This window comes from Caloenas nicobarica, chromosome 1 (assembly GCF_036013445.1).
Source record: "Caloenas nicobarica isolate bCalNic1 chromosome 1, bCalNic1.hap1, whole genome shotgun sequence".
In the NCBI taxonomy this organism is placed as follows: domain Eukaryota; kingdom Metazoa; phylum Chordata; class Aves; order Columbiformes; family Columbidae; genus Caloenas; species Caloenas nicobarica.
Window position 1 is genome coordinate 31,800,395 of NC_088245.1, and position 23,030 is coordinate 31,823,424.

General features: G+C 37.8%; 1 protein-coding gene across 2 annotated transcripts in view; it reads left to right on the forward strand.

The window, feature by feature from the left end:
- Window positions 1-23,030, forward strand: part of CNTN1 (contactin 1) — a 253,457-nt gene that overhangs the window by 168,580 nt on the left and 61,847 nt on the right. The window contains exons 4-13 of one of the 2 annotated variants that reach the window (XM_065635765.1): window positions 5,609-5,738; window positions 9,613-9,785; window positions 13,073-13,168; window positions 14,124-14,330; window positions 15,603-15,699; window positions 15,854-16,035; window positions 17,193-17,317; window positions 19,122-19,239; window positions 20,845-20,995; window positions 21,497-21,624. In XM_065635765.1, the coding sequence (XP_065491837.1) occupies window positions 5,609-5,738; window positions 9,613-9,785; window positions 13,073-13,168; window positions 14,124-14,330; window positions 15,603-15,699; window positions 15,854-16,035; window positions 17,193-17,317; window positions 19,122-19,239; window positions 20,845-20,995; window positions 21,497-21,624 (1,407 nt within the window). The remainder of the gene's footprint in view (window positions 1-5,608; window positions 5,739-9,612; window positions 9,786-13,072; window positions 13,169-14,123; window positions 14,331-15,602; window positions 15,700-15,853; window positions 16,036-17,192; window positions 17,318-19,121; window positions 19,240-20,844; window positions 20,996-21,496; window positions 21,625-23,030) is intronic. The other variant, XM_065635775.1, reaches the window with a different exon arrangement.

Here is a 23,030-nt window from a genome sequence, read left to right on the forward strand (position 1 = left end):
CAACAGAAAGGTCCATAAGTTGAAGATCCTTGGATATAAAAATTTAGACGTTAAAAATCTTCTAATTGTAAGCATTGCTAGACACTGGAAAATATTTGCTAAAATAAATTAATAAGTCTTAGAATCATAGAATGGTTTGGATTGGAAGGGCCCTTCGAAGGTCACCTAGTCCAACCCCCTGTGATGAGCAGGGACATCTCCAACCAGATCAGGTTGCTCAGAGCCCTGTCCAGCCTGGCCTTGAATGTCTCCAGGGATGGGGCATCTACCGCCCTTTTGGGCAACCTGTGCCAGTGATCACCATGCTCATCGTAAAAAAAATCTTATATCTAGCCTGAATAGCCCCTCTTTTAGTTTTAAACCATTACCCTTGTCCTATCATAACAGGCCCTGCTAAAAAGTCGGTCCCCATCTTTCTTATAAGCCTCCTTTAAGTACTGAAAGGCCTCAGTAAGGTCTCCCCAAAACTTCCTCTTCTCCAGGCTGAACAACCCCAAGTCTCTCAGCCTGGCCTCACAGCAGAGCTGTTCCAGCCCTCTGATCATTTTTGGGGCCTCCTCTGGCCCCTCTCCAACAGGTCCATGTCTTTCCTGTGCTGAGGGCTCCAGAGCTGGACGCAGGACTCCAGGTGGGGTCTTACCAGAGCAGAATAAAGCAGCAACGCTTATTGAAGGGGTTTTAGAATCAGTCAAAAAGACACCTTTTGAGATGATTTGGTATTGTAGATCTCATAGGATCTACCAGATCAGATAAGGAGAAACACCAGGTAATCAGTCACCCTTTTAAAGTGATTTTTACGATAAAAAAAAGTAGGTCACTAAAATTCATATATTAGGGAAAATCAAAAGTGAAAAAATGGAAGACATATTTCCCTGAATATTAGGAGTACTCATATCAGGTGTCAAGTCTCGGACAGGCTGGGACCCAGACATGAAAACTCTAGATAATAAGGAATTTGACAAAAGCATGTTGTCACAATGGGGATAATGCCAAACCAAGAAAATGCAGCTGAAAAGGGATTTTCTGAACAATTTATGCAATCATTCAGGTATTAGAACACAGAGTATTTGTTCAGAGTAGGGTTTTGGGAGGAGCAAAGCAACTGAGCTCTGTGTGTGTATGTTCGTGTGCAGATGAGCACTGCTCACCCTTTCCTAGGTGGTGAGAATTTCCTTCACTTTTCCCCTAACCCCTTCCACATTTCTGCCAAGTCCTGTATTATGATGTCTACACTGGATGGTATTTCTCTGGCACCTCATTTATACCACACAAACTTTCCTTTTTCTCTGTTTCAGTTCCTCTGATTCCCTACCCAGTTGTATCCCAAGCAGTTTTCTAGTTATGCCATCTCCTCCTCCTAGATATATCTATTTCTTTTCATCATGATAATGTCCAAGCAGCCCAAGATCACTTTGCCATTCCCACAAAATAGCCTAACAACTGCATCCTCCCTTTTCCACAGTGTCCAAGACTTCATCCCTGGGATGCTCTTATCTTCTCCACGTCTCAGGCTCCGGATCCTCAAATCCCAAATTGACCAAGTGACCATACTCTCTCCATCCATAGTCAGCTCTTTTCCTATCTGCAGCAAGTGCTTATAAAGGACAGTTAAAGAAACCCTCTAGTGTCACAAACAGTGTTTCCCTAAATGTATTTTTGAATAAAGACCTGTAAGCTAAGCTGGAAAGTCACTTGGTTAATTTAGGGTATTTTAATGTACAATAACTGCATTTAGCTTTGATAAATCAATCCCTTCCCTTCTTCCTACCAATGTTACAGTGACATCCATGCCAGCTTTGCTGAAGTCATTCATCTTTCAAAAATCAAGTCAGAATTTGTCTTCTGTGTTGTTAAATTGATGCCAAATTTACCTGACATAAGTAAATGTGTCAGTGTAGTTAAAGCAATACATGGCATTAATATATTTATTTAGAATGCTATTGTGAAAATAAATACTGAACTAACAAAATATGGTCTCTAACAATAGCAGACAGTAATTAGGCTTCTGGAAATAAGACACAAGAAGTTGACTTATATTATGGCTATATTGAAAGGTTTTGCATTGCCGTTATAGATAAGCGTAATTTCCTTGTCAAATTGGAGATGGACATGAGGGGGAAAACCAGGAGCACGGCACATAGAGGCTGCAAGACCATTTGAGTGGAGAAATGGTTAGAACATGGAAAGAAGGATTGATACAAGGGTGATCAGCTGCTGAGTTGTTTTTTTTCTTTTTAAGACCTATGTAATACAACAGAAGTGTATATGGGCTGGAAAACCTCTTTGTCTCTATGTTCTTACAGTACTGTTTACCGTGCAAAAGTAAGTCATGAAAACCTGGTTCATTAAAAAAAAAAAGTTTTATATGGAAAAGTTAGACATTTCCTGAATTAAATATATACAGATTTAGGATGCACTGAATAAGGCTTTTTATTGTGCCTTTCTTTTCCCCCTTCTGATGACATTTCTTGAGATGTCTTGAAAATGACTGCCTCAGGTGGTTTCTGATTGTTATTTTCAGACATCCTTTTGGTATCTTTTCTCTTAACGTGTTGGATATTTTATATTATGACCTCTCACAGGCTTGTGCAGGGACATAAAGGTGAATTAATAGAATTTGGTAGCTCATCTGTCAGCAGTGGTTAGGCTTTCAGATAAATCTATCTTACTTGGCAGTGGTTCTTTCAGATGGTTTCAGATGGTTCACAGATTCACCTCACTAAACTGGCAGAAATCTGACCCAGAAAGCTGGAGGTGAATAGATTTCCACTCTTTAGCCTTTGCAGCTACCTAAGAAGTCAGACAAAAATGAGAGGTGCTGCAGGAATGCCTAGAGGGAGAAAGGCACTGCCCAGCTGGAGAGTATCACTTGGAGAAGGGGTGACAGGGACACCTCCCAGCAGCATCGGTTCTTATGCAGAATCCATGATCTCATCAGCTGTGTGGAGTTTTTCTTGAACTTGGCAAAGACTGCCTAATACATTTCAGCACTGTTGAAAAGCCTGAATCTCGTTTGCAGAATTCACTGAAGAGTGCTTCAAATAATCAGAATTAGATGATAGCTTTTTCTCCAATGAAAAATATAAATCACAGGAAATGTACCCAGAAAATACGGCAGTGAGAGCGTTTGAGAGATCATGAAGTCCATCTTCATGTGTAAAGCAGGACCAGAACAGATGAAATGTGCTTTTGTTCTCGTCCAGTTTATCTAACACATCCATTTCCTTCTTCCTTTCCCTATTTTTACTTTTCCCCTTTTTCTTGTAAGTAAACTTCTGTTAACTGATCTTTTTCCTTGTACTCCTAGTCTGCCCTTCCTTACCCTCCAAACTGAGTCAAACACATATCTGGTACTTCACTTGATGTGTGACCATTTCTTGCTGATCTTTTCACAAAGGCTTTCTCTTCCCTTTTCTCCCCCATGCTGTTTACATATCACTGGTCCTCACTCAGCTTGTGACCGAGAATGAGAGGTTTATTGGTTGTCACACCTGACATGCTGTCTGCGCATCTTTTTTTCCGCTCAGCCAGACATCTGAAACCAGATTTCATAATAGATTGCAGCAGAAGTGCCATTATGAAGCATATTTGATAGGTGTGAGAAACAGAAATTCGCTGAGTGCAATTAATAGTGCTGGCAGCATTTAAAACGCATACCATGAAATGCCTAAGTGGTCTGTAGCATCATTTGAGACCTGAGATGGAACAGTCAGCTGCATATGATATGGCTATCTGCTGCTAGAGGCCCGTGTTATTCTGTATTTGTATTTAAGAACTGCACAGAAAGTGCCTTAAGATGTGTGGCTCAGTCATTCCAGGCCCTGAGCAAGTACGTGATTCTTGCCTTTTCAGTCTGAAATTCCTTCTTCTTTTGATCTAGCAATATGTAGATTTTTACGTAGTGTTGTGCTTTAAAATATCAAAGAAAGCAGACCATTTTTCAAAAGCTCTGCCTTTCTTTCTAGTTGCTCTTCTTTTCTTCTTTGAAAGACTCCTCATTACATGAATTGCTTTTAAAATATGAAGTTGCCTGACTGTACGTGTCACGGCATGAGAGCCTTCTGGACCTGCTCCTGTCCCCAAAGGAAACAGTGATTTTTTTTTCCCCAAACTTGAACTGGAAAAGGAGCTTACTTTTTATCTGTAATGAGTTGTCTGCTAGTGTCTGTCTATAAATACGGAACAAAAAAAAAGATATCTGCAGAAGATATTTTAGCATGGATATGATTTACATTCTTTAGTTATATAGATAGATTCTTTCTTCTCTTTCAGGTTTTATAAAACCTGCTTAATTTACTCTGAAATGTTTTATAACCAAAGGCAAAAATTTTAAGGGAATGAGTACAAAATTGTAATTTGATTTAAGGACATTCATCTGTTACGTTGCCAGTTTATCTCTTGGTCTGTGAAGATTTTTTAAATGTAGCATTACAAGTCCTGTACCGGATTTTTAGGCAGCACAGATAATATTGCAAGACGTTAAGAGTTTTCCATCCTTAACCATTGCTTTTGGAAACTTTTAAGCCAGAAAGGTCGAGTCATCTCTAAATATCTTATTAGGAAAACTGTGTTTGTTTCCCTTGTATTACAAGATTCCTGCAGTCATTTTCCAGATATCTGGCATCTCTAGGATTTGGAGCAAGGCTCTGAACTTTAATGGAAAGTGAACCTGGTAGCAGTCGTGTACTTTGCTTTTCCCGTGAGCTTGCTTACAGTTTTCCACACTGTTAGGTGAGTCTCAGAAGAGACATTTGCTGTTTTCACAGAAAAAAACCAGTTACATCCTGGATTTGCCGAGTGGAACTTTCCCGTAGCTTTCCACCTTTGCTCCTAGTCTTGAGTTTACAGACCCCGAAGAGCAGTCTTGTACGCTTGGAGGAGATAAAGGAGAAGGGAACGCAGCAAGGGTTGGCAGAGCCCGTAGCCTTTACAACAGCATCAGCAAATGGAGGGTAAAGATTAAAAAAAAATAGTTGTCCAACCCATTTGACATTTATTCACCTTTAAGTGCTTGACTTTACGAACTTAAAGGATTTTTGATTGAGGCTTTTTAAAAATTTTATTTTTGAGGAGAGAGAGTTAACATATACGTACACCTAAGTGTGAAAGGAAGGACAGAAATACATTTTGGAAACAATAAAATGGCCAACATTAGTTTGTCTGATGCAGTAAAGATTCTTTCCAAATGTATAAAGCAATTGGAGCTGATTAGGTTGTAAGGTAAGAAACACTTAATGTTTGGATAGTTATTTTGCAACTGGACCTGTTTGATGAGAATTTGTTGGCCTCTGTGAAATAATTTGGTCTCCCTGCATTCCTAAAGGGCATATCTTCAATTTATTATTATCTCCACCAAATAATTGATGAAGGCAGAGAAGGTAGTTTTACAGGAACATAGTTTAAATTACTTTTGTTCTCAGAGGGCAGGAATGTGGTCAGTGAAGGAAGGCCAGCGCTTCTGTTATCTGTACTGCTCCCATTTTGTTGATGCTCGATTTTGCAGGACTCACTATACAGCCTTTGCATTTTGAATGCAGTAGGTATGATGTAAGTTCCTCTTCAGTTTGCCCACTAATTATAAAATGATTAATTTCAAACTGTTTTTCAGAGGAAGGAAACAAAGGCTATGGACCTGTTTTTGAGGAGCAACCCATTGATACCATCTACCCAGAAGAATCTTCAGATGGACAAGTTTCAATGAACTGCAGGGCTCGAGCAATTCCTTTTCCTACTTACAGGTAACTCTCTTGTTTAGATTTTCAGGTCATATGGATTTTACTCAGTGAGCGTTTCAGGTTGCAGCATTAAACTGTCTTAATAGGTCGATATGAAGTCTTCAAGGCAAGAAAAGATGGGGACATTTGCTATTTTTGAGTAAAAATCAACCTTGATTCAATCTGCCAGAATGTCTAGACAGTGTTGAAAGTAGTATGTTAAATGTTTTCAGTTTTTGAAAGGAATACTGATCCAGATGCAAAACAAATAAACAAAAAGTGACCATTAAGCAATAATTAAGAGACTATCTGTCTAGCTTAGGCTAAGGATGACTGAGGTCCAAGTCCTTGTTCTTTTTAATTCAGAACAGGTTTTTTATCGTATTTTACTCTGAAAAAAGCCGGACTGGCTGTTGAAACTGGATATTCTACATCCTATATGGCTTTCGCATCCGCCATATTGTAGAGAGATGCTCATGAATGCGTCAGCTATGCTACTGAAGACAGGAAAAAAACGTTCTAGAAAAATGTTTCAGCTAGTTTTATTAGAGATTCACACATGACCTCTTTCACTATAGTTGTATTGTCATTAGCAGGGCAATTCTGCTTCATTGTGAGATTTCGAGGCATCCATATGAGTTCGTCGGCTATTATCTGTTCATTATGTACAGAGAAATGTACTTAAGATTGTCACTGTTGAGACCGTGACTAATTTAGAACCTAGTATTGGGCAGAAAACTACTCTCATCATACTAACAGACAGATGCAATTTCTTGCCAGAAAACGAGATCTATTTCATTAAATTATTCTACAATCTGCCCCCAATACTCACTTGTGTGCCCTCCTAAACTCTGGCTTCTAAGACGGAAAAAGCAGTTGAGTCTGCTGGCCATTCTTTTAAATCTGTTACAATACTGTGGTCAACTATGGTATTCTTCCATCTAAACAGCTTAACTGGTCTTCATTGCCTTTTAAAAATACACTTACAGATATACTTACCTATACCGTACCTCCTGTTACTGAAGGATTTGAGGGGAAACTGGAATACCCCTTTTGAATACTATCCCTGGCTCTCATGTCTTTACAAATTTTGCTACATGGCATTTTGCTGTTGCACTTGTTTTGCTCTCCCCGTGTTCGGAAAGAACTGGAAGTGTGGAGAGATCAGATACACTTAGATTCCCTTCTGATCTACTTACCCGTCACTTCAAGTCTGTCCAGAGAGTCCTCCACCCTATCTGCAAGACTGTGTAAACATACCATCTGTTGAGTGATTACAGGCTCTACATAAATTTTAGCATTCTTCTTTATCTGTCATGGGCTCTGCAAGATCTGAACTAGTAAAGTCACTCTGGAAGAATTGCCTTGCACCTCCAGAGCTCTTTTATTTAGGAACGGATCTGACAGTTAGTGCTGATAGCTCATATGATAATTGCAATACAGAATAAGGCCACGTTCCTTATTTCCTGATACCATTACTTCAGTCTGCCTCAAAATATTTTCTTCATTTCTTAGCCCTCCACCAGGTCATGAGCCAAAATTTTCCTGTTTCAGAGGCAGATAAGTCCTTCCTGCCACTTTTTTTTTTTTTCTGACCATTCACCTTCTTAGACTTCTTTTAGAAGTTCTTTATTTTCACTGTTTGTTAAGCATTCATCCACTCTTCTTTCTGTATTTGATGGTCCTTCACCCTTGCTAAAGTTCACATACTTAATGCAGTTTCTAGGGATCAATATTTTTCCCGTAATTCATGGAGCTTTCAACACTGCTTTGAAAGTCAACATACTTCTGTGGGGACAAGATACGAGTCCTTCAGTCCCCGGTCCTGTCTGTAGGTCATGGACCTCAGAGTACTGTAATGTTTCTCCCAAAATGACCTTTAGGCAAATACATGTTGGTCATTATCAGTGACTTTTTTTGTTTGATTTTCTGTAGCTTTTCTACCATCTTTAGAGATTTCATAGGTCTCTTGGTGGTTCTAGCATTTCTAAGGTTTCTTCAAACACCTTCTCTTTCTGTATGCTCTCTTTGGGTATAGCCTCTTGGATGGTTCCTAACTCAGCTGTTGATATCTTTGTATGTATATTCCTGCAGATTTACATCTCAGCTGGAAGAAACTCAAAGCAGCCTTGGAAAAAGAGGAGACAGATGGATAACTACGCATTTTACTAATACACCTTTCCAAGCTCTTAGGCAGTTTATAGAAAAAAAAAAAAAATATATGTATTTATTCCCAACTCTGAAGAGACAGAACTTTTCAATTCAGTGTGTCTAATTGGGTGTCATGAGGCATCTTGCTCTGCATTTTCATGTGTGAGAAACATTTGCCAGCTGAACCTGGTGAGAACTACCCATGTGAATGAAGTTAATCAGTTGGACTCTGTGATCTTGAGGGTATTTTCCAACCAAAATGATTCTGTGATTCTATGATTCTAATCACAAACACAGATTTTGTAGAACGAAGGAGCTGCCTTTTAAGAGGCAGGATTGAAGCAAGGAGACTGCATGACTATCTTTGCTAAGTTTAATTTTCCATACTGCAGAGTAATCTTGTTTTACAAATGAATATAAATTAATATTGTATTCAGAGAAAAAATAGGATACATCATAAAAATATGATTGTGTTTTGTCTTTAGTAAATTCATAAGAAAATGGTTTTTAATTATCACTCTTCACAGTTACACATTTTGTGCAATGTTCTTCTGATCTCTTTCATTGCAGCATAAGCTCTCCTCATGACAGTTATTGCTAGGTATTTCTGAACAGGGGATTGATTTATAATACAGACATGTAGTGTATCTCACAGGACTGAAGTGATACCTCTGAAATCCTGTAAAAGCTAAATACTATTTGCTGCATCTTGAAAACATCCTATAATTTCGTTATTTATTTTTATTTTTAATATATATTTGTTAATACCACTTTATTATTGTTTCTTTCTATGACAATTGGAATTTCACCTTCCAAATGAGTATCCTGTATATTTTGCTACAATGTTTCATTAAAGAAGGAACACATGGGGTATATGCTCTCATTTTCAAACACTAGTGCATATTTTTACCTTGTGACAAAAAACGATTTGCACTGCAAGAATTTTATGATCTTTAAATGTATTTAAGTTGCATCTCTCGTATTTGTGCTCAGCGAATGTGTAATTCGTTTCAAAGAAGGTTATGCGCTCCCTCTTGTGGTCATAATAGTAGATACAAATATAGATATAAATGAATTCCTACTCCTTGTGTTATAGCTCTGTTGAAATCAGTACAAGTCAGTAAGGGCCAGACCTGGTCCACTGGGTTCCTCTCATAGTCCCTGAAGAGAAAGTTACAGTAACTCAGTAAACTGGCTGCAGAGTTTTACAGTAATTAAGGTGGGAGCATCCAGCAATTTTTTAATTGTAGTTAGTAGGTCTTAAATTAGACATGCCACTGGCTTTGCACAAGCTTTGCTGCCACATTAGGCTTTATGAAACATTTTCATCCCCTGCAGCAAGTGTGCAAAAAGGTATTAAAAGTTTCATTACTCCATGCTTTAAAGGTGCAGAGGGAGTATTTTCTTAGCTACTTTGGCCTTAGATAACTACTTGAGGATATGTTTATAATCCCAGTGCCTGATCACTACCTAGCTCACTCTTGGCAATCTCACGCATTCTTTATGGCATGGCCAGCAATCAGGCTTTAGCCCGTGTCACATCTCTTAGAAAGCTGAAGCAGACTGAGACTGTTATGTTAAAAGACCTTTGGAGTTCAAATCTGTGTCTCTTGCTGAAAAATATAGAAGTATATTAATAAGTTCCTGCATAGTTTATCACAGCTTATGAGTTATTTTTCAAATTGTATTTCTTACCAGGTTTATTTTTTGGGCCAAATCTTACATCTGGCTTTTCTTTTTTTAATAGGTGGAAACTCAACAACTGGGATATCGATTTAACGAAGGATCGCTACAGTATGGTGGGAGGCAGACTTGTTATCAATAATCCAGAGAAATCAAGGGACGCTGGAAAATATGTCTGTGTAGTGTCGAATATCTTTGGAACTGTCAGAAGTTATGAAGCCACTCTGAGTTTTGGATGTAAGCTGATATTTACTTAAAAACATAGAAATGTTGCAGTTAGCTTGAAACGCCCAATGTTTTACACTGCATTGTCTTCTGCTAACATGTGCTGTAGCTCTTATCACTCTGTAAAAATGGTATCTCAAGTGCCTTAGTCTGCAGAGATCAACACAAAATAAGTTTGGTAAGCATTTTGTATTCTTTAGCATTCAGCTGACATGACAACCTTCTCAGTGAGTTATTGTTGAATTATTAATTGAAAAGTCTCATGGAGCCAGAACCTGAGATAATAATGTCCAGACTCTTTTTAAATCATAGTAGGACCTGAGGGGAAATAGTGACAGCAGAAAGATGCAAGTGAGGGCTTATGGTGATGAGTTGCTGCTGCCGTGCAAACACGAGTGGGTGCCTGCAGGAGGAAGGCACCAGTGAGTAAAGTGTGATCCCACCCGCCTCGGCTACAATGGAGACCCGGCTTGGGGACATTTCTGTCAGCTTCAGACATTCATGAACTAGTTTTGTGAATGCATCTGTATGCACAGACCTGCGCCGTCGACAGATAACATTCGTTGTAAAAAACTGACTTACTACACGAAGAGTAATGTAAGATTTTATTGACTGAAGACAAAGTTTGGGATTTTTGTTTTATTTTGCCTTAAGGTGCTTTTTTCCCTGGATATATTTTTTCATCAGAGGACAAAAAAAGGAATCCACAAAAAAGGAATTGCCACAAAAAGTAATCCACTCTTCCTGATGGCTGTTCTCAAAGCCCTGTGTGCCCTTTAATCCTGACATTAAGTGCTTAGAGCCCCTCTTGTCTTTCATCAGCCTCCATAAGCAGAATTCGTTCCTTACTGTATAAGATCAGAGATGAAATGAGAAGTTCTGCTTTCTGCTTGTAATTGTAAGACTGTGGAACCACATACGTCAGGGAAACTCAGACTCTATAATGAGCTGATGGGTTGCATCATAGTCTGTATTTTACCCAGTGTATCTTCTAGAATGAATAGAAGGCCGGGTTTTTATTTCCTTCTAATGGAGATGACATGAAAATTCAGTTTACAGGGTATTTATTTATACCTAGAGCAGTCGTGGTGCCAGTCCCAAGCGACCAGTAGGATAAAAGTTACGACAATAGATGTAACTACATAAAACGAAACCAATACACATAGTAGACGAAAAAAGTAGAATCGAAACAGTCTGAGGCATGTTTTCCTGCCTACTAGCTCACAGACTGCATGAGCTGAATGTTGATAGTTAGTGTACTGCACAATTATACTGAACAGAACCCTAATATATAATATTTAAATATTTATGTGATAATAGGGCAAAGAGGCAAGGAACAGAAGTGAAAAGATAGCTGGAAACTGATAAATACCTGTTAAAATATGGTACTGTCATTCTTCTTTACACTGTTTTATTTCTTCCCTTCCAGTTTTTATGATCACCTATAAAAAACATTTCCTTCCACAATCACTGTTTCTGAAGAACTGAATATAGAGTTGCTAAAATTTATATATTATAGAAAATGTCTGATCTATAGTGGAAGTTTTTGTCCCTTTACTTGTGCTTAAAATTGAAAAATGGCAACAACCATTTAGAAGAGTTCAAAAAAGTCTTGAATAGTACATGAGCAAGACATTTTAGTTTTGTCTTACTGTCAAATTTACTGAAATTACGTAAAAAAAGCCACATTCTCTCATAAACTTCATGTCCGTTAATCGATCTGAGAACACTGTCTTTATTAGAACTGGATCTTTTTAGATCTGGTGCTTTAAAACCCCTTAAAATCCTTTTTAGCTGTTATGCACATACTCCTGAAGGAAGGAATTTTATCCTGCAGGATTATTTAATGGCTTTTTGGTGTGTGCTGAGCAAAATCAGAAGGTGAGATACTGTTCTGTTTGCTGGGAAAGAGTTCCAGCGTAGTAAAACACAGAAATTTCGTAGCAGAGAGGCTGAAAGAATGACAAGGAGGAATTTCCATGCTCTCTAAATATTAACTCCATGAGTATAGGAGTGCAGTGATTATGCTAATTCTTTCATTCTAGCTAAAAATGAATGCCTTCCAATTAAGAATTTATGGAATCACACTTCTTATAATTATTGAGTAATAACCAAGTAGTGCTTACGCAAAGAAGATATCAAGACCCAATCAGAGTACAGAGCATTTCATAAGTGCGAAGCAGGTGTACAACTACATCTCAATAATTGTATGACTTTCCTGCACCTGGCATTCTATTTCAGGACTAACATAATGTTTTGCATATAGAAATTGCCTGCCATATTCCATGTCTATAAATTTGTGGTGACTGTCCCAAAGTTTCAAAGATTATTCAGGAATGTTATAGACAAAATGTCTACGCTTAAAATGTAAACTTAAAATAGCTAAAATAACTTAAAAGCAATGGTAGGTTTTCCTTTCATCAAACACTACATCATCTGTGCAAAGCAGTATGAAATTACCAACACCTTTGTTGCTAGTGATTGTCATTTTTATTTTATCCTATTTCTGCAAAGAAAAATTTCCAAAGAAAGCAGAAATCAATAATAGTTACAAGTTTACAACATGATCAAAAGGTGTGCAACAAGGAAGTTCAAATTTGCAGGAGAGATCAGTCAATATTTTGAAGACAGAAAGTAGTTGTGTAGTAAGGTCCATGCTGGCAAATGGAATGGGAATATACTCAAACTACTGCATATTATATGAATTTGCTCTGTGAAGCACTTGTTCTTTATCCTTTTACGGTAGTCTCTTCACCCTGCTGCATTGAAGTTGGTTCAAAGAAGGTCAGGTAAGGTTTCTTCTGGGATCGGAGCCACTTCTGTCCGAAACTTCTGGCACAAAAGATGCGTCTGAACTAACTGCTTACCAGTCCTTGGCTGCTGGAATTGTCAGGGAGAGCAGCCACGTCATTTTAGAGAAGTCACTTTTAAGTTACAGTAAATATTTAAAGTCACATTTTGGAGAAGCCAGCTGCAAATCCTTTTCCTTTGTCTCCCCAGGATTCCTTCTTCAAATGTAGCTCATCTTGCTACTCTTAGGGATACATACTGCAAACCTTTTTTTTTTTTTTTCCTGGCATTTACCATTATGATGACTAAAATATTGTAAAAAATTCATTGCACTTGATAATGACAAAGTTAAAATGAGCAAAACTGGCATGATGGCTCCACAGGTATCTATCTAGCTGCCAGATATTGTTGTATTTCTGTATTTGTCTTTACAGAGCCAAAAATTATAATAATAAAAATTATTTTAGTGAAAAACCCACAGTATTCTTCCTGTCCCTTTTCTAAACTAGATCTGGATCCCTTTCCACCTGAGGAACGCTATGAGGTTAAGGTGCGAGAAGGTGTTGGAGCAGTGCTTCTTTGTGAGCCCCCTTACCACTACCCAGGTAATTCAGCTCAAAGTGCTTCATTTTCAACTGCTGAAGAGTGCAAGAGAAAATAACATTTCTTTCTAGAAATTTCCTTCAAGTTTACTTAAAAAGTAACTTTTACGTACCTTGAGAATCCATTTAGGTTAGGTGTCCATTTTGAATGTGTGCTTGCAGTTGACCATATGTAAAGGATATTGTTGACTTTGCAAACAGTTTTTGACATATAAATAGTATGATTTTAACTAATCTGGGTAATGGAGAAGAGGCTTGGCCTACCCTTCAAAAGACCTGAGTACATGTCAGTGTCACTGTCGTCCCAGACTCATGACTGGCCTTGGACAGGGCCCAGCTTCATTCCATCTAATGAAGCCACCACAACAGAAATTATCATGGTGAGGTGATTTACACTCTGAAAGTGCCTTTCTCCTGGCATTGGCTACTGAAGATCTCTGCAGGGATTATGCGCATAACCTCAAGCATCTGCATCTCCATTGTGAGGGGTGAATTTAACTGTTAGCATCTCTTTTGCCTTGTAAAATGGGATGACGTTTTAATTTTCGTCCTCCAAGTGTTACAAGGAACTGAAGAACTGAGGTGTATTTCTAGTTCAAATTTCTGGTTGCAACACTGGCAAGGGCTTCTCAGCTGGGTCAGGGCAAAGATCCACCTGCCCATGTTCTGCCCCCACCCTCTGGTTCCTGCGGGAAGGCCGTGCCCAAGGGCAGCCACGCACACGGGGGCTGTGTCCGCAGCAACCTGCGCTCACAGCAGCGCTGCCCCCGTGTTCCGTGCACACAGACACTAGCTGGCTACTGAGACATGGCTGTTCTCTCTCATGCAGCTGCCTCTCCCGAGTAAAAGATCTGGAAGCTAGAAATCACAGTGAAGTAACTTATACGCAGACAGTATTCCGTGGCTGGTAACTGGTAGCATTGTTTTTTAATATTGACTAGAAAATATTTTCCTCCAGATGATCTCAGTTACCGCTGGCTTTTAAATGAGTTCCCGGTATTCATTGCATTGGACAAACGGCGATTTGTGTCACAGACAAATGGCAATCTCTACATTGCAAATGTGGAAGCATCAGATAAGGGCAATTATTCGTGTTTTGTGTCCAGCCCTTCAATAACAAAGAGCGTATTCAGTAAATTTATTCCACTTATTCCACAGTCCGATCGTAAGTATTTATTGTTACTATGTACTATATACATGCAATGTTCTAACCATATTTTAATTTGCTCATTCATAACTGTCAGCTCTGTGAGGAGAAATACATGGCAAGTTATAATGGCTACTGCACGGCATTGTTTAGTTTCCATATACAGAGGTCCAAATCATTCCCACCCCCAATGAAAACTTTGTGAAGGAAATCTCCCTGGATTTATTCCCAAATTTCCTTTCATACCACTGAGAACAGACTTCTGATCCCCAAAGTCCCCATCTCTTTGATGTGATAAGCCCCTGTACTCATCCCAAAATCATTAATATCTTTTCTGGTCTTGGCATTGGTTCAAAGAGGTATGACTGTAAAGCAGAAACTTTATGTAAAAGTTGATAAACAGGAATTATTATTTTTTCCATGAAATCCCCCTTGAAAATGACAAATCCTTTTCCTCTGCTGAAATTTCCTATCCAACAGTGACCTAAGGGCTTTGTGTCTCATGGCCAGTCCCCTGGGACACCTTTATGGCTTCATGTCACTAGGTTGTTCTCTGCCATTTCTTCATGAAAACTGCGTGTTCTCCAAATGGTAACCAAGTTCCCTTTTGCCGCTTCAGACTGTCAGTCACTGGAATCTCTGATCATCAGGATTTCAGTGTCTCTTTTATCTGTTAAATTTCCCATAATACTGTGAAGAACTGTGATTGAATTTTGGTAATTATAAATCAGTGATCTTTGTCCAAATTTTCCATGGCAAATACTCACGCTTAGATCTTCATCTACAAGAACTGCAGGATGAGTCCTAGGGGGATCACCAGTAGGTAGATTTGATTACATTTGCATCCCTGTGCCCTCATTAAGCTGTAGATTTGCTGGCTCTAGCTCCTTCATACCCTTACTAATGTAATGTTGAGCTCGAATTCACAAAAATTCAAAATATTCCACCCAGTAAAAGTGTCAATGAAAAATGGAAACTTTGTCCACCCACTCACACAGCACATCACCACACTTCAAATGCAAGTAAATTAGTTTATTTTAAAGCATTGTGCTGTAAAAACTGTTAGACATTACCGTTCAGAGAAAGATAACTAGTTCCTGAGTAAAACAATTCTGCCATACTGTTAAAATTTCAGTGCTAAATCAGACTTCATGGATGGCCAAGCTACTATGCACTGCAAAGAAGAATTTTGTCTGGAATTTTAAGACGAGTTTTCTTGAACTGTGGAAGTTTTAATAGCTATATTTGTTTCTGCTCTGCCTTCTCTGAGAATCTCTTTTTTCATGTTAGGTGCAAAAGTATATCCTGCTGATATCAAGGTGAAGTTCAAGGACACGTATGCTCTCCTGGGGCAAAATGTGACATTGGAGTGTTTTGCTCTTGGGAAGTAAGTATGTTTTAAAGTTATTGTAGAGCACTGTTTGCTTTCATATCCCAGGGAATGAAAAGACATGTTTCATCATCAAACACATTTTTGTAGACTGCAATTTAACAGCCAGTTCTTGAACATGCTGATTTATACTTTCCTGTACCTTTTCAAGTCCGGTTCCTGAACTCAGATGGAGTAAACACCTTGAACCCATGCCAGCCAGTGCTGAGATAAGCATGTCTGGTGCAGTTCTTAAGATCTTCAATATTCAGTATGAAGATGAAGGACTTTATGAGTGCGAAGCTGAAAACTATAAAGGAAAAGATAAACATCAAGCAAGAATTTATGTACAAGGTAGGTAGAACAGTTTTATTCTTCATGATCTTTATTCTTCATGCTTTTACTTACATTGGAAGTGTCTGTGTTCTCACACTTGAAGTCAGTGCTGAGTCATTGCATCGTCCTGACACACTGTTGTACAAGCTAATAGAGAAAAATGAAAACTCATGCGCTGAATGCCAGGCATGTCATTTGTGTATTAATTGAACAACTGTTCAATTTGTCTGGTTATGATAGCTGTATATACACCTTGACAGCAATGTCTGTTAGTATTAATGTATTATAAATAATGGAAATTAAATACATTTAGAGTAATTGAAGTGAAAGAACAGCCAGGAAGAAAAAGAGACCTCTAGATTTGTTATGCTTTCTTGTTTCCTCATTTTGCTTGTCTTTTCTAACTGTCTTGTCTCTCTTATTAGCTACAGTAAGTTCTTTATTCCTTCAGTCTCTGTCCCTTCATGCATTTGGTTAAATGAGGGAACTAAAAAATTATTGCTCGTAGTGGAATGATGCCAGGTAACCTGCCTTCTTGACTGAGACTTATGCCAGAAAACTGTGAAATAAAAAGATCATACATAACATATAAATTACGTTCAGAAGATTCCTGTCTCTTTTCATTAACTTTACAGAATATTTGCTGAGTTAAGATCCTCAGTTAAGTGCTTGAACTTCAGTGAGATAAATTGAAAACCTGTGTGGGAAGGTTGTTACTGGTTGTTATAGGCAAAGCTACTAAATAGATTTGTTTGCTTAGTGAAAGCTGGGACATTTTCAATATTAATTTCTTAAATATCTTCTCTGGACTGAGAAAATGTTTTCTTGGAGACCCTTTCAGCACAAAGATGATTTTGCACAATTTTTATTGGCATTGCTGGATAATTTCCACAAGTCAGTGAAAGCAGTAACATCATATATCTTTTGACATTCATGAAACATTATTTCAATTCCATATTTTCATCTCATAAAAATAGTTTGAAGTTATTCTGAGTCCATGTGGTAAGACAAAAACATCTTCATTCTTTCTTGTGCTGGTGCATTGCTGATTTATCATCATTACTTTGTGTAGCCTCTGCAGTATCGTTGAAAAAGCAGTAGAATTAATACATTGGAATGCTAATTAAATATGTATCTGCTATATTTACAAGGCATAACTTTTTTTTTTAATTCAGCCGCTCCTGAGTGGGTAGAACATATCAATGACACAGAGAAGGATATAGGCAGTGACCTATACTGGCCTTGTGTAGCTACAGGCAAGCCTATGCCAACAATTAGATGGTTGAAGAATGGTGCCTCGGTAAGTATATTGTCATAGTCAACACAGAATTAATTGGTTAGCCGATGGAAATAAGTTTTTGAAGCATGCGTTATTAAAAGGTTAAAAGAAAATTAATTACAATACAAATATTTGCTAATTCCACTTTCATTAGGGATTAAAATCTATTTTTTAAAGTTTTATCTCAGTCTTCAGTTTTGAAATACATTAATATTCAGCTCTGAGTTATGAACTTGCCTTTTTACCACATGTTTGAGAGGTGGATATCATTTTTTCTTTATAAGTAAATGTGATGTTCTTCTCCCTGGATAAAAAAATGTCTATCCACTTCTCTCTAAAAATAATCCTTTTAACCGTATTAAACATGAGTGTGTCTGAAAATGTAAGAAAAAACAGAGTCAGTAGAGACAAGAGAAGAAAGAATAAATTTTGAATGATCAGTGGTGTTGCCATATCATGTACCTTTTCATATTTTTTCTAGCCACAGAATATTGCAAAATTCCATTGTTATAGGTGATGGGAGATTTAAATGAATCCCATTTGATAATTTAAGTTTATTGCATTGGATATTGTGTTTAAACGAACTAGATTTTCTGTCCAGGCATTTCAACAATGTATTTAATATCTATTTCTTATGCTGTATGATGAGCCATGAAAGAACAAAGAGAATAGAAGAGGGCACAATGTAACGCTGCATCTGTTGAGCCGTGGTGACACTGATCTTGGCAAGCAAACAAAAAAAATAGACAATGAGGCAGCGTTGTTTTGGCTGCGAATCTTGGGAAAAATGTTGGAGGTTGGAGGGAGAGCAGGAATATCACCATCTGCCATATGGAGATGGCTTTAGCCAGACAAAACCATGCTGGTTTCCATCTTCTGTAGTTATTACAAACAAGTAATTTAACAAGTGAATTGCTTGACGGTCACCACTGAACTTGGCTGTCCCTGACAAAACCTACACACTGGACTGCAGAAAGCGATGTGTAGTTCTCCAGTAGTATACCAGAAGATTATGCTGTATATTACAAAATGATTTCCAAATGGGAAATCATGGAAGTATTTAAATTGCCCTGAGAATATAACTTGTTTCTAAATCAGATAATTTTTAATTAGTTATTTCACTTAGCACAAAACAAAGATTCCTTGTAGAAAACCTGATTTGAATGTTTTTAAATAAAACAGTACAGGAAATATGTTTCCTTTAATCTATTTTTTTTCAGATAAATAGTATTCTTTTAATCTTCCACTGCTCCATGCATTCCAATTGACTTACATACAAGGTTTAAAGCTTTTCAGCTTTATTTTCACAAGAAAACAGATTTAATGAACGTGATCTTTCAAAAAGGGGTTAACATCTTTTTGTAATTTACAAAATATCATACCACACTCTGTGCATTTTTATACACAGCTTTTTAGAAGTAGATCAAGTACTTTATTTTGATTTACTATCAAAGTAATAGACAATAGTTTCTACTACCTCCCAGAGGAATCTTCTGTAAAACTCCTACCTCGCCGGGACTTGCTTTGCATTGGTATGGTAACAGCGGACTAAAGAGTAGAAGAGTCTAGTGCCACTCAGCTAGGACATTTCCAGAAAAATGTCGATCGACACTGAATCATTCTTTAAAAAAAAGAAGGTGAACACATTGTCACAAAGACTGAAATGTAACACGGATAGAATAAAATCTCGCTGGTGCCTGAGTGTTGTGTGAGGGACTCTCTTCCAAATGCTATCACTAAAAAAAATGAAGACACTTGGATGGGTGTGAATTCTCCAGCAGGTGTAATCTATATGAATTGTTGTTTTATTGATTCTGTATTTTAGTTCCGGAAAGGTGAACTAAGAATACAAAGTCTGACCTTTGACGACGCCGGCATGTACCAATGTATAGCAGAAAACACGCATGGAATTATTTATGCAAATGCTGAACTGAAGATTGTGGGTCAGTGGCATTATTTTCTCTGTTTACTATTTCAGGTTTGAGTTGTAAATACAAGCATTGTTTGGTAGCAGATTCCTGTGAGGTTAAAGCTAAGAACCCTCACTGAATCTGTGTGAGATGGGATTTCTTTGAGCTCTCTAGCTGGATTTTCGCAACAACTTGAGGAATCAAGTTACTAATTTATGGGGAATGTTTGCTGTATTATTTCTGATGTTTGCTTGCTGCCGGTACCCCTCAGAGGAAGCAGTACTGCAGAAATTATATGTAGCACATAGAGTTGCTGTCTACCCTCTAAATTTTGCAAAACTGATTGAAAAGTGTTTTCTTTTTTGCTCACCTGTGCTCACTCTTCTGTGGGGCAAAATCCAGTTTTTTAGAAACCATGTTATGAGTCACCAGGCCTTTGAAGCTCTTCCTCTTCACTCTCCCCATTGCTTTTGCCTTCTACAGCCAATTAAGAGCAGCTGCAATGTTTGCGTGCAATTTAACTATCCCATTTGGTGGCTGGATGTAGTTATTAATCCACTGTGTTTTCCTAAGGAGCATCCTGCTGGAGGTTTGATTTTCAGATCCAGAGTGCTGAGGCTTAAAACAGTTTGTGACATCTTTACTGATGTCGTCAGAGCAGCCGTACTGGCTGTATGACATGGCTTTCCTAGGAGATTTCCCTGCAGTAGTTACCCTGGCTTCTTTCCATCTCACATTTGCCTCCAGACTTTTCTGAGAGCTAAACTATTTTTTAATTCCTCAACCCATTGCACAAAAATACTTTGTTGTTCACTGTTCTTCCATTATAACGTGCTTACTACCAGCCTGGATTACCCAGAAATGAGCACTTTTTGCATGCACATTTTCAAAATTCAGTGTTGGTAAGATGTGAATGTTTGTCAGAGTTTTTCTCTGTGTTCCTGTAATGAACTAATAGCCCTGTCTCCTCAAGCTGTGCACACACTTGCTGACATGATTGGCAATGATGGTATGCCAAGATGCAAAATAATTAATAGCATTTTTTTCTTTTCTTTTATTACAAATAAAGAGAAAATCAGTAAGCAAAGGTCTAACCTTAGATGTGGTCCTTGCTACAGACCTGTCACTCTTGTGCATCTGACAGTGCACCTAAGGCCCATTGGCCAAACAGAAGACACAACGAAGAAGAAGGGCACAACCTTAAAGTTGTTAAATAGTGATTAAAACCGCTGAAAAGTAAACCTAACTATTATTTGAAAGTATGATCACATGAGCAACTTTTCACAGAAGTTGGGCTCCAGGAATCTAGATTTTATTAGGACAGATCAAAAGGCCTTTGAGAGGGAGGAACTTTCTATGGATTTTTGGGGACTTTGATCTTCTTAGATTAAACTTAGATGGAAGTTCAGAAATCAACAGAAAGAAACCTCTAGTGTCACACAGCATAGAACTACATAATGATTTTTCTTGTTTCTTTTAGATCACCATCTACTTCTCACCACATCTCTGTATTTTTAATATTTTCTCACTGGTCTGAATAATGGACACTTTTATACAATTTACCCTCATGTTGTAAAAAAAATTGTACTCTGCAGAAGAATGACTAACAGTAGTACTTGTGTTAATTTTTGCTTTCAGCTTCACCTCCTACTTTTGAACTGAACCCTATGAAGAAGAAAATCCTTGCAGCTAAAGGGGGCCGTGTAATCATTGAATGCAAGCCTAAAGCTGCTCCTAAGCCCAAATTCTCCTGGAGCAAAGGAACAGAATTGCTTGTGAATGGGAGCCGGTTAGTATTGACTGTTAGTGGATGCTGTGAGTCTTAAAAATGCTGCCTTATGTTTCTGTTTATCCTGCAGGCTATTTTGCACTTTTGCAGACTTCAGGGATAGGAGAATGTTTAGTTTCAGGAAAGCAATACACCAAAATGTTACTAGCAGTGTGGCTCCAAGTACCTAGCAGGGTATCCAACTTTAACCAGCCTGTTTGTTGCTGTTTTCATTTCAGAATTGAATTCGATCATGAAACTGTAAGAAAAAATATTTGAATGGCTACAAATGAATAAAAGTACACTCTCTTGCTCTGGAATTGTGAGACATCTCATTATACCCCAGTCTGTTTAAATACGTTTTACTATAGGAGTGTTTACAAATGCAGTAGTTAGATGTGAACTTCCAAGAGGTGTTTGTAGTTTGTCCCTTTCACTTACTACGATTCAACTGAAAGTATTGCTTTCTAATATAAAAACCTAATTTCTCTTCATGTTTTGGTTTTTTTTCACTTTCAATAGCATACGTATCTGGGATGATGGGAGCCTGGAAATTGTCAATATCACAAAGCTGGATGAAGGTCGCTACACCTGTTTTGCAGAAAACAACCGAGGAAAAGCTAATAGCACTGGTGTTCTAGAAATGACAGGTAAACCTCTAAATTGCATTAGTCTGTTTCAGGCACGATCCCTTAATTCAAAATCGCTAATGTTTGTTCCAGCACTGCACTACTTTTGTAAGCCATTTTATATCTTTTATTTCTGATTTAATTGTCCATTAAACAATGATTTGATGTTTTTAAAGCATATTGCTCAGTAGAAACTGGGTATGTTTGCACCAATCCTGAGACTGTATCTCAATTTTCAGGGTTGATTTTTCTGTCATAAATTATTAAATCTGATGCATTAAATCGATACATTTTAATGCATTCATTCAATTTGGTAGCTTAGTGCTCAGGATAAGGTGTGATTCTGAGGCCGTGACTCAAAAAGATAAATAGGACCCTGACCTTCCTTAGTTTTCTTTTCTCTTCTTTTCTTTTCTCTTCTTCTTTTCTTTTCTTTTCTTTTCTTTTCTTTTCTTTTCTTTTCTTTTCTTTTCTTTTCTTTTCTTTTCTTTTCTTTTCTTTTCTTTTCTTTTCTTTTCTTTTCCTTTCTTTTCCTTTCTTTTCCTTTCTTTTCCTTTCTTTTCCTTTCTCTTTTCTTTTCTTTTCTTTTCTTTTCTTTTCTTTTCTTTTCTTTTTCCTCTCCTCTCCTCTCCTCTCCTCCCCTCCCCTCCCCTGTCCTCCTCTCCCCTCCCCTCCCCTCCCCTCTCTCCTTTCCTTTCCTTTCCTTTCCTTTCCTTTCCTTTCCTTTCCTTTCCTTTCCTTTCCTTTCCTTTCCTTTCCTTTCCTTTCCTTTCCTTTCCTTTCCTTTCCTTTCCTTTCCTTTCCTTTCCTCTCCTCTCCTCTCCTCTCCTCTCCTCTCCTCTTCTCTTCTCTTTTTTCTCTTCCTCTTCTCTTCTCTTCTCTTCTCTTCTCTTCTCTTCTCTTCTCTTCTCTTCTCTTCTCTTCTCTTCTCTTCTCTTCTCTTCTCTTCTCTTCTCTTCTCTTCTCTTCTTTTTCTCTCCTCTCCTTCTCTCCTTTCTCTTTTTTTTTTTTTGGTAAGAGGGTAAACAACTTCGAGAGATCATTGCAGTTAAAGAAATACACATTAAATTTGAGAGATAGGGACATGTAGCCATATGATAGCACTAGTAAATTCCCTTCCTTTGTGGGTATTTGTATTTACTGGTTGAGCACTGATATCCTCAATTGTGTATTTAAAATCTGACGTCAGATAAATAAATAGCTGTACAATACAGACAGGAAAGATGACTTTCATGAACAGCTATATCTATCAAGTGTCACTAATAGTAGAAGAGTTATTTATCAAATACATTTTTTAATGTCTGGATGTGACAGCTCAATGCCACGATATTAATGTTTTATATTAATATAAGAATTAATCTGTATCCTGAGATCATATGAAAGCATTTTTCCGACTGATTTATACCTAATTTATTGTACCAAATGAA